The 14,502-nt window shown below is 31.0% G+C and overlaps 1 protein-coding gene across 2 annotated transcripts in view; it reads right to left on the reverse strand.

Annotated features, from left to right (window-relative positions):
* LOC139488037 (transmembrane protein 94-like) overlaps nt 1-14,502 on the reverse strand; it is a 49,060-nt gene that overhangs the window by 23,910 nt on the left and 10,648 nt on the right. For both annotated transcript variants that reach the window (XM_071273351.1, XM_071273350.1), the window contains exons 10-11: nt 14,310-14,469; nt 13,338-13,390 (exon numbers count right to left, since the gene is read on the reverse strand). In XM_071273351.1, the coding sequence (XP_071129452.1) occupies nt 13,338-13,390; nt 14,310-14,469 (213 nt within the window). The remainder of the gene's footprint in view (nt 1-13,337; nt 13,391-14,309; nt 14,470-14,502) is intronic.

Genomic DNA, 14,502 nt, shown 5'->3' on the forward strand with positions numbered 1-14,502 from the left:
TTTAGTATGTTCCATTTTCAAGATTGGTATGGTCCATTGTTAAGATTGGTATGGTCCAAATCCTTTCATCAACAGGGGAGAATATAATTGTATCTTCTCATCTTATAACAAATAGCTTTTAAGTATTTTTTTTTTTTTTTTCACAAAACCAATTCAGCTTAAAGTTCAAATTATGTAGAATGAAGTTACACAACATATTCTGTATCTGCTTATTACATTAGCAAGTCGAACTAGAATTATTTAGGGAAAAGGATCATATTATGGAACATTGTAAACAGAGCATTTTTCTACATAAAGAAATGCCTATACCAAGTCAGGAATATGACAGTTGTTTTGCATTCGTTTGATGTGTTAGAGATTTTACCATTCAATAAGAGACTTTTTGTTTCGAATTTTTTTCTTGGAGTTGTTTTTTTTATATTTAAATTTTTGTTGTTCTCCATCTTGACAATTATAAAAATATTTTCAAAAATGAGTCACAGAACTCAAATCTTTAAGCAAGATGGACCATAACAAGAGCTTAAATGCAAAAGAACCACCCTTTTTTATGATCAATGCTTTAAGATGGGGATATATGGTTGGACACCCTCCCCCCTTTTATCCTGGGTTTGAACCTCCCTTTTAAAAATGGCTGGATCTGATCCTGACTTAAGTGAGACTTTTTTGATATTCATAGATAACTATCAATTAGTTTCAGGCTTCAATATTTGAGTTCAACAATCAAAAACTGAGCAACCTACATTCACTTAACTCAGATGTCAGTTCAGTGTTTTTGCTTATATTCATGTCCCAGTGAATCCCCAAACACTTAGATGTTTACACTCTTAAACACTGGGTGTTTTCTAAGAATGCATCAAGAGAAGCATTACAGAATTTACTTTCCCATCCCAAAATGGTTATTCAATCTTAATTTTCAAGTGTTAGTGGCTTTGGTTCAAGGCCAACATACTTTAAAATACATGTAGCAAACCAATTGTTGAAAGGGGAAGAAAATGCATACTAATAAATAAAAAAGATCAATGATTTTTTTTTGCAGTTTTACATCTTTCCGATGCTTTTTGAAATTAAAGAATTGTTTGCATAATATAGACTTGTGTTAATTTTTTTAAAGGGCATTCTCGGTTTATGGAAAGCTACAAAAAATGTAACATCCTTGTACTTTGACATAGAAAATTGCTGTATTCTTAGTACAGACATCCTTGTTTGTGACCGACATCTTTCTAATGTGCATCATCAGTACATGTTATTGTCAGGGAGACATTTATTGAATTTACATTTTATCTGGAAATTACTGCTATTAAATGTGCATTTTAAAGTGATTTTACAAACAAATCATTACATAAATATCCCTAATTTTAAGATAATTGGCATAGACTTGAAAGCTGTAAGTGTTCAAATGTAAAGTATGTTTTAAGTGGATAAAAAGAAGTAATCTTGTTTTTATTCCTTGATATAAATGTAAATTCAATCTAGCTTTGTTTACAACTGTTTCCATTCTCAAATTTACTTATTTATAAGTGAAACCCTGGAATAGTTGAAAAGGTAAACTCTACCCTACAGAAAAATTCTGACCAGTCAGTATTAAATTCATCATTGCTATATTTAAGGAATCCTTTTTTCATTTAAAAACATAAGTTTAATCTATTAACAATATATTCTAAATAATGTTGCTGACATAATATTATTGTTTATACCGGTGGATAATTCTCTGTAATGCTATAGCCTTGAAAAAAAACAAATATGATCTTGCCAATATTTTAATTTTCCCTTTCTGTGAATGGTTTGTGCTAAGACAGATAACTCTGGTAAAGTTATAAAACATCAAATTAATTTAATATTCTATTTATCAGTAACTTTCTTGATAAAACAGATAGGACATATACCAAGTATATACCTAATATTAAATATGTAGTATCTGTTGCAATTGCCCTACCGTTGTCAAATTTGAAATATTATACAAACTTGGATCGGTTAGGACATTTTTGATTTTTTTGTTTGAGGACTGCCCTCAATGCAGTTATAACATCTAAACTGTCACAACCTTTGGAAATTTAGATTTGTGCCAATTCACATCGAAAATAACTATTTTCATTTGGCATATCTTTGTAATCTTTGCGCCGTGTTTGGAAATTTTAAAATTGTATCAGCGTCTGTGGTGTTCGCTTAAATTGTATAAATTTCAAGATTTAGAAAAAGTTTCTCAGTTTGAATATATTGACATGATTCATTTGACATCGTGCTATTATTGAAGAAGGATATCTGTTATCCGAAATATCTAATATTTGTTCATTTTATAGTTATTTAATGGTGATGTTGTACCCTTTTTGACTTGTTATATATTATATTTTGTAGTGTACAGAACATATTACATGATCCATGTACCTGATATCCACAGTATATGTACCTAATATCAATAGTATATATGTACCTGATATCAACAGAACATGAACTTATATCAATAGTGCATGTACAGTGTACATACTAATACATGTAATATCAATAGTACAAGAACCTAATATCAATAGTACAAATACCTAATATTAATAGTACATTAATAGTACATGAACATGATATAAATAGTACATTAATAGAACATGAACATAATATTAATAGTACATTAAAAGTACATCAATGGTACATATACCTAGTATTAATAGTACATCAATAGTACATATACCTAGTATTAATAGTACATCAATAGTACATATACCTAATATTAATAGTACATCAATAGTACATATACCTAATATTAATAGTACATCAATAGTACATATACCTAATATTAATAGTACATCAAAAGTACAAACTCTTAATATCAATAGTACAAGAACCTAACATCTATAGTACATAAATAGTACTTATACTTGATATCTATAGTTCATATACCTATTATTAATGCTACATGTACCTAGTATTATGTTGTAACATCATATGTATCTATTAATATTGAATCTATAAAGTTAACACATCTTAAAACAGATTTATTTTGTTTCTGTGTTACTAAATTAACACCTATTACAACACAATATATGAGGGAAAATTATCACCATCCCTAATTGAATGTTAATAAAATTCTCATTAGCAACAGGATGCATGTCTATATATTTGTAGTTTTGATTATCAACTAGTTGGGATATTTAATCATATATGTATTCCCTCTCATAAAAATATTGCTTAAAAATAACTGAAAGTTTAATATTTCCTTGTGGTTTTGGATGGATAAAGCAAGAACACAATATCTGTTTTCACTTTGGACATTTAAAACTTAAAATAATCAAAACCAAATAATGTATCCGTGAAATGACTGATTGATTTAAATTCTTACAATAATAAGGCCACACCAATTTGATTCCTTGTTCGACGGACCCGCCCGCACCTATTTTTTTCAAAACAGAATTTTTTTATTTTTTTTTATATTCCCGCTTCCCGCATCCGGAAATGTAATCATGTCCATTTCCCGCACCGTTTTTTTGGTGAATATTATAAAAAGATATTACTCAATTTATTTCACTTGACTGGGCGGAGTTTAACCGATTCGCTCACAATAAACCAGTCCATCTATAGATAGGTGTTTTAGGATAAACTCATCAATGAAGTGTCCAGTCATTGTTTTTTAAATTCCTTTGATGACACTGATAGGTGATTAGAAATCAGTAATAATTATATCGGCTATCATCCTTATCACACACATCTTCAAATAGACTGTCCTTATGCAAATTAAAACGTAAGCTCCGCCCGATCAGTTGAAATGACATTTGTAATATCAACATTTGTTTTTAAAATCACAGTCTTAACCTGTATATAACGATTAAACATAAAAGCACCCCACCACACTTTGTAAATATCTGTGAGAATATTTGTTTCAGCATGAAACCTATTTATCCAAAGCGGGAGTGCTCCGATATAAATTTAAAGAACAAAAAATTGGTTACTTTCCCCCTTACTTCTTCTGTGTATTAGCCTCCTTTAAGTAGGAGCACCTCCGAATGGAGTATATACCCTTAATGTCTTATTAAAATTTGTAAACACATTAAAAATATGTACATCACATGCATATAAAAGAAAGGAAGTTGTTGGGTTTTTTTTTTTACATGGCATATATACAGGGACTTGGGTGTTTTTTTAAAACTATATTATCTCATGTTTATGTTAAAAATCTGTTATTATTGCTTTATATAAGTCTAGAATAAAAGTAAACCATTTATTGTTAAGCGATAAAATTAAGTAAAATATGATCAAATGTGCTAAAAAATGGTTAAATCCGTTGTAATATATTAAGTAGCAATTTCATACTAATGTAAAATACCTAATGGATTTGGTGATTTAAAACTATAAAAGATAATTTTTTTATTTTTTTTTAAATAAGGTGGTTTGGGATGTTAACTGTGAAGATATTTCCTTTAAAATATATATGTCTTATATTCACTTTATTCAAATATTGCAGTAATTATAAAATAAAATAAAATAATTTGGCATCAGTTGTGATTTTTAAATGAGATTAAAATAGATTTTAAAATATATGTACTTAATACTGTTTCTTTTCTTTGTTTGTACATTATGTACATTTATATATTTTTTTGCATTATATACTTTATTTTTCATATTTCAGACTCGGTGCCAGGCTTAATGTCTATATGTATCATATTAAGGCACTATATTCTGTTGACTGAATTTCCTCATATTGTCCTGATCCATGAATACTGTTTATTATGGAATTATTCATATACATATCATTCTGTCTATTCTTATTCATTCTTTTTTTTCCAGAACTTTCAATCTGTCCATATGTAGCTGAAAGATCAAGTTTCTTGTTTTGTTCTCAATCACGTTCACTAATTTATTAGAGCTGTTGAGTACTTCTTTATATTTTGTACAGTCTATTATTAACTGAGAGATTGCTGCCTTGTTTTTAAAGACATTGTTCCAATTTTCTGCAGTAATCTCATAGGTGATGATTTCTCTTATTTCTGAGAAGTACTTTTCTCTTGTTGTACTTAGTATTGGACAAGTTGTTAGGAAATGTGTCACATCCTCATTACCACTGTAACAAAGTTGACAAGTTGCTTCCACATTGTAATGTGTGAATTTGTGTTTATCCACTTGCAGTATATGTCCCAGTCATTACTCTTGCTTTAATGATTGCCTTTCGTAGTTCGAATCGTGGGAGTTGTTTAATATTCCAGACACGATGTGGTTTGTTTGGTTCTAGATTGCTTGTATTAAGGAATGCTAGGCTTGATTTGTTTTCTACATCAGCTAAGATCTTTTCATTCCAAAATTTATCCACTTTTGTCTTGATAGAATTTTTCCAATGCTCTTTCTTTGGTATGTTATTTTGTAATTGGGTGATGCTTGGTAGCCCATACATTTCTAGTATATTCCTTATTCTTGTAAAAAAGCTCTTATTGTTGTCAAAATTTGTAGTTATTTGTCTGGTTAGTATTTGATGTATTTTATCATTTCCACAGTTTAACAGAGATAAAAGGAGAGATAGACATCTTTTGTGTATTTCTGCCTCTATCGGTAATGCTCCTATTAAAAGTAAGACTGCTGCGTTAGATGTTCTTTCTGGTAGGGATTGTATATGCCTGAGATTTTTCCTGTGGAATTTTTCAAGTTGCTCAATATTAGCCTTTGTCATGGGTAATACTTCGAGTCCATATATAAGCCTTGGTACAACATATGTTTTATAGATGCTGTATGATGTTGGAGAATTTAAACCATTTGTTCCATGGACTCCTGACCCAATTAGAGCATATTTCGTCCTTCTCGCAATTTGTATTCTTTCTTGTATATTGACTTGGCATTCATTCTTTTCAGCTCTTATAATACCTAAATGTACACCTGATTCTGCGATATTTATTTCATTTCCACCTAGGTTCCACTTAAAGTTGCTTTTTGTCTTTGAGCAATCAATAATTTGTGTTTTCATTGGATGTATGGTATAATGATGTTCATTGGCATATCTGCTGAGTACATTTAACATTATCTGAAGCTCATTCTCATTGTTAGAGATAAATGCTATGTCATCAGCACATGTTGGAGTGCCTGCATATATATTTCCTAGGTGATATCCAAGAGCATTTTCTTCTAATTCCACAAGTAAGTCCTGGACAAAAACTTTGAAAAGATGAGTGGACAGTATTCCTCCTTGTCTTACACCTTGTTTGATGTTGAATGGGGTACTGATACCATCTAGCCATTTCCCTTTTGATGTCAAGTCATTATAGAGTTCTGTAAGTATCTTCCAATATACTGGATGTATATCCTGATCTATCATCTTGTCCATAAGAATGTAATGCTGAACTACATCAAATGCAGATTTCACGTCCAAAATATTAATAAAGAAATTTTCGGATCCTTTTTTTTCCTCATACCTGGCTTCTGATATAATTAGACTTGCCATTTTTGGTGACAGACCTATTGTAAAGCCAAACTAGAGGTCTGTTTTTGATTCTAAATTCAGCTTGGTTAGGAATGAGTACTCAAATGTTTTTCCTGTAACTGGTGTAACTGTTATGCCTCTATAATTGCCTAATTCAGTGTAATCTTTATCTTTTTTAAGCACTGGAGTGAGTATACCAGATTTGAATGAGGTTGGAACTTTCCTATATAATAAGATGTTGTTAAATATTGATTTTAAAGCTGGTGTTATAGTTTCTTTTGCATTTTTTAGATGTTCTGCTGTGAGTCCATATTCATCCGGACTCTTTTTGGTGTTAAGACAATCTATCACTTTCTCTATTTCTGATTCTGTAAACAATTCTGGGATATCTGTACTTATATTCCCTATCAAAAAAATGTTCGTTGCGTTAGAATAAAGTACAAAGAACTTCTGATAGATTTGCCTTCGACTGCAATTATATTGTATGCTGGCAAAACAAAACTATCCATAGCCGCTGCATGTTTATGCACCTATCCTGATTGATTGAGGGTCCTGTCGTTCAGCAGTTATCGTTTGTTGATGTTGTTCATTTGTACCGTTTAGATATACATGATATATAAATTAGATCGTTAGTTTTCCTGTTCGAATTGTGTACGCTAATAATTTTGGGGTCCTTTATAGCCTGCTGTTTGGTCTGTATCAAAGCCCTGTGTGAAAGGCCGTATTTTGACCTGTGTTTGTTATTATCAGGTTGAGAACAATCCTCCCTCAGACAAGGGGTCATTTTACTGATGTAGAAAAGAAAATAGAAATACCAAGGATTTGTATAGTTCTTCTATACAAAACCTTTGAAAACTTAGAATTTTGTACTCAAAAAGAGGAGAGTTAGATCATATTTTAAACAACTTTTTCTAAAAGAGGGGTCCACTTATTTTGAATAATATTAAACTGTTACAGTAAATGTGTTAACATGGTTAAAGTCCAGGAATATTACAAAATTCTTGGACATGTTTTGACCATTTAATACCAGATAGATATATAGTTCTCTGAGAAAATATGAGCCCTTTTGTACAAACAAATATATTGTAACTTATATTGATCCCTCATAAAACATGTAAAAGGGATATTTATAACATTAAGGGGTTGTCCCCAAACTGATTATGACTTGGATGGAGAATTGTCTCATTGTCAGTCACACATACATAGACCAGATTTAATTATTTCTTGGTAAACAGGGAAAAAATACTTCAGAAATTAAAGAAATGTTAAAGTACAAGTGATAAATCAAGCTTTAATATTGTCAAAACCTACTATTTTATGTTTTTCAAAAAAAAATTATAATCGCTCGCCTTTACTTTTCAAGCTTTGCCTCAAAAATTTGCAAATTAAATATTTTTTTATTAAAATTTTCAAATCGCTCGCTCACACCAAATTTTGGAGTCCAAAAAGCCGTAGAACAAGAAATTAAATTGGTGTGGCCTAATGTTTATTTTATATATCCATAGTAAATTGAATTAAAAGTATTACATCTATAGAAAATAAAATGTAAACATTAACAAGAGGCTGTCACAACGACAGCAAACCGGATTTATTAATATTTATTTGTGTCCTGGAAATATCACAAGAACCATTACTGATGAATGGTGAAAGTGAAAATCGTCAATATCAAATTTGACCTCCATTTTGTCATCAGTATCATCATCTTAAAATTTGAAAAGCTTTGCTTGAATGGTTCATGAGTAAATGCAACAACGTGAATTGAAACACCATTTTTCAATCTTTCAAGAACCATAACTCCTGAACGGTAAAAGTCAAAATCGTCATTATTGAACTTGACCTCTATTTTGTCATCAGTAACAACATATTAAAATTTGGGAAGCTTTGGTAAAACAGTTCATGCGTAAATGCACGGACACGACTGAAAACTCCATTTTTCAATCTTTCAAGAACCATAACTCCTGAACGGTAAAAGTGCCATTATTGAACTTGACCTCCATTTTGTCATCAGTAACAACATATTAAAATTTGGGAAGCTTAGGTAGAACAGTTCATGCGTAAATGCACGGACACGACTGGAAACTCCATTTTTCACTTTCAAGAACCATAACTCCTGAACGGTAAAAGTCAAAATCGCCATTATTGAACTTGACCTCCATTTTGTCATTAGTAACAACATATTAAAATTTGGGAAGCTTAGGTAGAACAGTTCATGCGTAAATGCACGGACACGACTGAAAACTCCATTTTTCAATCTTTCAAGAACCATAACTCCTGAACGGTAAAAGTCAAAATCGCCATTATTGAACTTGACCTCCATTTTGTCATTAGTAACAACATATTAAAATTTGGGAAGCTTAGGTAGAACAGTTCATGCGTAAATGCATGGACACAACTGGAAACTCCATTTTTCAATCTTTCAAGAACCATAACTCCTGAACGGTAAAAGTCAAAATCACCATTATTGAACTTGACCTTCATTTAGTTGTCAGTAACAACATATTAAAATTTTGGTTGAACGGTTCATGAGTTAATGCCCGGACAACATTTGATGGGTAAAAATGCTGGGATATTCCACAGGCACTTGGGTATATGATACAAATAAAAAAATAAAATATTTGTTGATTAAAATATTGAATTTTCTATATTTATAATGCATATCTATCACTTCTGTGCATGTCTCACCTAGTCAGTGAAATACCAATATGCAGTGTAGCCAATCAGAATAAGGTATTATAAGCCAACGTCATACCAATATACGACCAAAATTTTTTCAATTTTTGCGGTCATATAAAAATGTAAACTATGCAAAACATTCAAAGTCAATGAACCATGACATCAGGTGCAAGACCAAATAATTTCCATGGAAATGAGAAATGCAAATGCATATGAAATTGAATACCAAATACCATTGACTTATTGTTAGGGGTTCCCTAAAGACTAAGCTAAACACAAACTTTGACCTTTTAAATACAGTATTAGAAAAACAGACCATAACATAAAAACTTTACTTTAACCACTGAACCATGAAAATGAGGTCAAGGTCAGATGACACCTGACAGTTGGACATGTACACCTTACAATTATAACAAACACCAAATATAGTCGACCGATTGCTTACAGTATCTCAGATATGGACTTGACCACTAAAACTTAACCTTCTTCACTGATGCATGAAATGAGGTCAAGGTCAAGTGGAAACTGTCTGAGTGGTATTTGGAACTTGAATTGGAGGTTAATTTTCAAGTATAGCTATTCTATTACTCATAATAAGAGAGAAATTAAGAGTACTAAAAAACAAAATCTATCCCTATGTTGCAATTTCAGCGACAGAAATAGCAGGCTCGACAAAAACTGTCAATTTAGGGTAAAAAAATTAATTGAAACATATTTGTAAATCTAGTTGTATGGTATAGCTAATAACTTTTTTGTGTACACGCTCTATTGATGATGTCTGGCTGTTTAATGCTCAATGGCCAATTAACGCATATTCAGGTGAGAACATGTTAATATAATGTGATATGAATATGAATTCTACTGTTTACTTGACAGACATAGCAAGTCAGATCTTTAATGTGCTAGTTCACAACAGGGGTTCAAATTAACATTTGGTACTGGAAGGTCCAGGACCTTTGACACAACAAACTGAAAGGTCCACAACCTAAATTCCAAGTGAATAATAAGTGTAATTGTCTTGTATATTAAGAATTCAAAAAATAAAGTGGTAAGATTTGGAAAAGAAATGCTCACTCAAGGCATTACAATTAAAGTAACAGTTCAAATTCAAAGCTGTTTAAGTGTTTCATATCTAGTTGCACTATTATATTAGTTCCTCTGTAAAAACAAAGTAAGAAACTTCCCGATTTTTACTATACCTTCAAAATTGATAAGAAATGACCTCTTGGAATTGTAGTAATATGTTTACACTATAAACATGATAAAAACATCTACATGTAATATCAACATTTATTAATGATCATGATAATAAAGAAAATTAATGTCACATTTAAATGGATTTTGACATGAAAATTTATGAACTTAAAGTAATTTTGAGTTTCTGTATGAAATATTTATATTTTCTGCTTTTTCTTTATGTTCCATGTATCTTTTGGTTTTCAATTGTAGTGTTTATATTTCATCATCATACAATACATTTAGATGTATTTTGTCACCTGACTGGAATTTTTATTTTTTAATTGTATTTTATCGGCAAACCCAGAATTACCCTTATCTGCACCCAGAATCTGATCTGGTATTATAATTGTCTTCATTTCAGGTTATGGCTCCATTGTTTTTCAATGTTGTTTTTTCAGTCAGATACAATTTTACTCATATTTTCACATTACTTGAAGGCGATTTTTTAGTATAATACTAGCAGTTGAACAAAATAAACATCGCTGTCATGAATAATAAAGATGGAAAAAAAAATTGAGATCATTTGGAAATTTTGGCAAAGTTAATTTTTATTTTATTTTATACCAAAGGTCTAACAGATGTAGCTAGTAACCAAAACGAAAGTCTGATCGCAAAAGTGGAAGGTATCTGACCTTTGAACCCCTGCACTAGATTTCAAGCAGCAGGAAGACATATATCCTTACCAGTATACATGATCGTGACTCCTCAATACCAGGTGCTTAGCATGCAGTAGAAACTACCAATATTTAAATCTTTGGTTTGACAAGACTGAGTATTAAACACACAACCTCCCACACTCAAGGTGAACTGGGCTACCACAAGAACACCTAGGTGTTTTTTACTTTTTCTCTTTAAGTTTGAAAGGTAATAAAAACATTAATCATGAAAAAAAAATCATTTAAGGGCAATAACTCCTAAAGATTTTCAATTGATTGTTTCATTTAATCACTTTTAAATATGTAGCTTGTATCGCTGATTGTTTTTGCTGTTTTCACTTTCTAAATATTCTATTATCATCTTTTCAAGATAATAAACAGTAATACTAAATTTTGTCAATAATGGTCATTTGGTTTCAGAAATTTAGTAAATCTTTTACATCTTAAAATGCAATTAATTTCTTTTTCTGCTTCAGCCCAACTTTTATAGTTTTAAGGATAATATAAATTCAGAAACTATTGTGTGCATGTATTATTGCAATTTTTTAAGAGAGGACAATAATGAAATATCTACATACAGATATATGAACTAGATATCCCCATAGGTATTCATATTATTGTGATACTCATGCTGTTGCATTATTCCCAATAAAAAAAAACTCACAATATTTTTTTAATTTACAGTAACAGACAACAATGCTAAAAACTGTTATAAAAGAGGGACGAAAGATACCAAAGGGACAGTCAAACTCATAAATCTAAAACAAACTGACAACGCCATGGCTAAAAATGAAAAAGACAAACAGAAAAACAATAGTACACACGACACAACATAGAAAACTAAAGAATAAACAACACGAACCATTATAAATTAGCAGTAAAGGGCAACTTTTTTTATGATGAGTAATCTGATAGTTTTGGTTGGACTGAAAATTCAGTAAACCCTGAAATGCGATCCTGAAATGACTAAAAAGGTTTATCTATTCATTGGAGTTTATTTTTGTGGTTGTAATCAATGTTGGTTAAAATAGGAAAAATAGTTTCATGGACAATTTTTTTCAAAACTTTACTAGGATAAATTACATTTATAATGAATCCCAAGTGATAAAATAGCACACACAGCTTATTAGATCAGGTAAACCAATAAACTGCTATCACAGAGATATGTCTTGCCTTTTTGAAATTTTTATTATGCAAATGTTGAAATCAAAATAGCAATACTTTAACATCTTACACAAGTTATGAACATATTAAAGTCGATGAACCATGACTGAGTTACATGGCTTAACAATCTCCATGTAAATGAGATGTGCCAATGCTTATACAACTGCATACCAAATACCATAATGACTATTGACTTATTATAAGTCGTTCCCAAATCTAAATAAACATTAACAAGTAAACGATAGAAAAGTTTCAAAATCGATAAGAGGGGGTGGGACTATATAATCTCCATGGAAACAATACTTGAAAATGCAAATAAATTTGCATATGAAATATCATTGACTTAACATTAGCAGTTCATCTTAAACTGATCTGATCACAAACTAATACATGTAAACTACGATAAGTTTCAAAGTCATTAGACTGTGACTGAGGGGTGAAGCCAAATATTCTCCATGGAAATGAGATGTGCCAATGCTTATACAACTAAATACCAATTATCATTGGCCTACCACTAATGGTTCCCCTTGAATTGACCTAATCACAAACTAGTACATGATAACTCAGAAAAAATTTCAAAGTCAATGGACCATGACTCAGGGGGCGGAGCCAAATTATCTCCATGGAAATGAGATATGCCAATGCTTACACAGCTACATACCAAATATCACTGACCTACCACTTGTGGTTCCCCATAAACTGACCTAATCACAAACTAATACATGTAAAATAAGCTTAAGTTTCAAAGTCAATATACCATGACTTTGGGGGGGGGGGGGGGGGGGGAGGGGCTAAATTATCTCCATGGAAATGAGATATGCCAATGCTTACACAACTGCATACCAAATATCATTGACCTACCACTTGTTGTTCCCCATAAACCGACCTAATCACAAACTCATACATGTAAAATAAGCAAAAGTTTTGAAGTCAATAGACCATGACTGAGGGGGCAGGGCCAAATAATCTCCATGGAAATGAGATGTGCCAATGCTTATACAACTGCATACCAAATATGATTGACCTACCACTTGTTGTTCACCATAAACTAGACCTAATCACAAACTTATACATTGTCGTTGTTTGCTGCCGCCGCCAGAAACAGCATACCTATGTCTCGCTTTTTTACTCCGTCAAGGTGAGACGAAAACTAAAGTACATCACATGAAATATCAAGTGTAATTTTTTTTTAAAGAATGTGAAGAAAATAGAACACATACCTTAGAATGATGAGTAAGATCAAGAACTTCAGTATGACTTAATGATCCATAGGCTGAAAACAAACAGTAAAGATGAAATAATTTTTAAATAAATGAATATTACCAGTAAATGCAAAAAACATTTGATAAACTATAACAAAATTTCATTAAAAAATATACGATTCTAAATTCTACTATAAAGTATTCAAATCATAGTTGTATATCACAATCTGTTCTTTTATGTGCAATACCACCAAAACACAGTACTTTGGATTCATTATTATTTGTTGGATACCAATTTTTCTGGATTTCTTATGTACAGGTGACCCACATTATATGTCCCTCTCTAGAACATATTATAAACATAAGGACATATGGAAACCTTTATGGAGTCAGTAAACTTTCATATATAGTTCATTCAGCTTGAACACTTCAATTACCCTTTTATTATTCCATTTCTTACATAAATGAGTGAAATTGGTTAAAATAATCGTTAAAGGGCAACTACTCCAATACAAGTTCTCTGATGATCTCAGTCATTTGATTTTTTGTAGAATTTGCCTTGCTGATCATTATTCCTGATAAAAGTGTCTATTTATCTATAATAGTTTTTTTCTAAGTAAGCCATATCAAAGAAATGGGTAAAAATTTGGGTAATCAGACATTTTTTTAAACATGATACCTCAAAGATGATTGGGGAGAAGTTTGGTTAAATTTAGACAGGATTTTTAGAGAAGATTTCTGTAAAAGTGAACAGACCACAGCAAAAGACAACAACAAAGAAGCTTTGTCATGTTTCAGACTAAACAATAATGCAGTTATAATGAATAAAGTCTTTTCAATCTTTTGATTTTCAAGGACAGAAGGATGAAATGACTGTCCATTGAATGGCATGGGCATTGCAATTTTAAAATGAATTTTAAATAGAATATTATTTCAGTCATGAAGGTGTTTTATGTTATTCATGCTAAAATGTAATGTATTTTTACTAACCTGATGTTTGGATTTTAGATTTTTCACCACTACTAAAGCTTGTATTAATTGCAATGTTTTCCTCTGCAGGTTTCTTTGTGTTGGAGGAAAGAAAGAAGACCTTTTCTGCTGTAGGATTAGGCCAAGATAAAATTCCCTTTTTATCAACACAACAGAGAGACTGAAATAGGAAAAAAGCATCAATGAAAATAAA

This window comes from Mytilus edulis, chromosome 9, assembly GCF_963676685.1.
Source record: "Mytilus edulis chromosome 9, xbMytEdul2.2, whole genome shotgun sequence".
Classification (NCBI taxonomy): domain Eukaryota; kingdom Metazoa; phylum Mollusca; class Bivalvia; order Mytilida; family Mytilidae; genus Mytilus; species Mytilus edulis.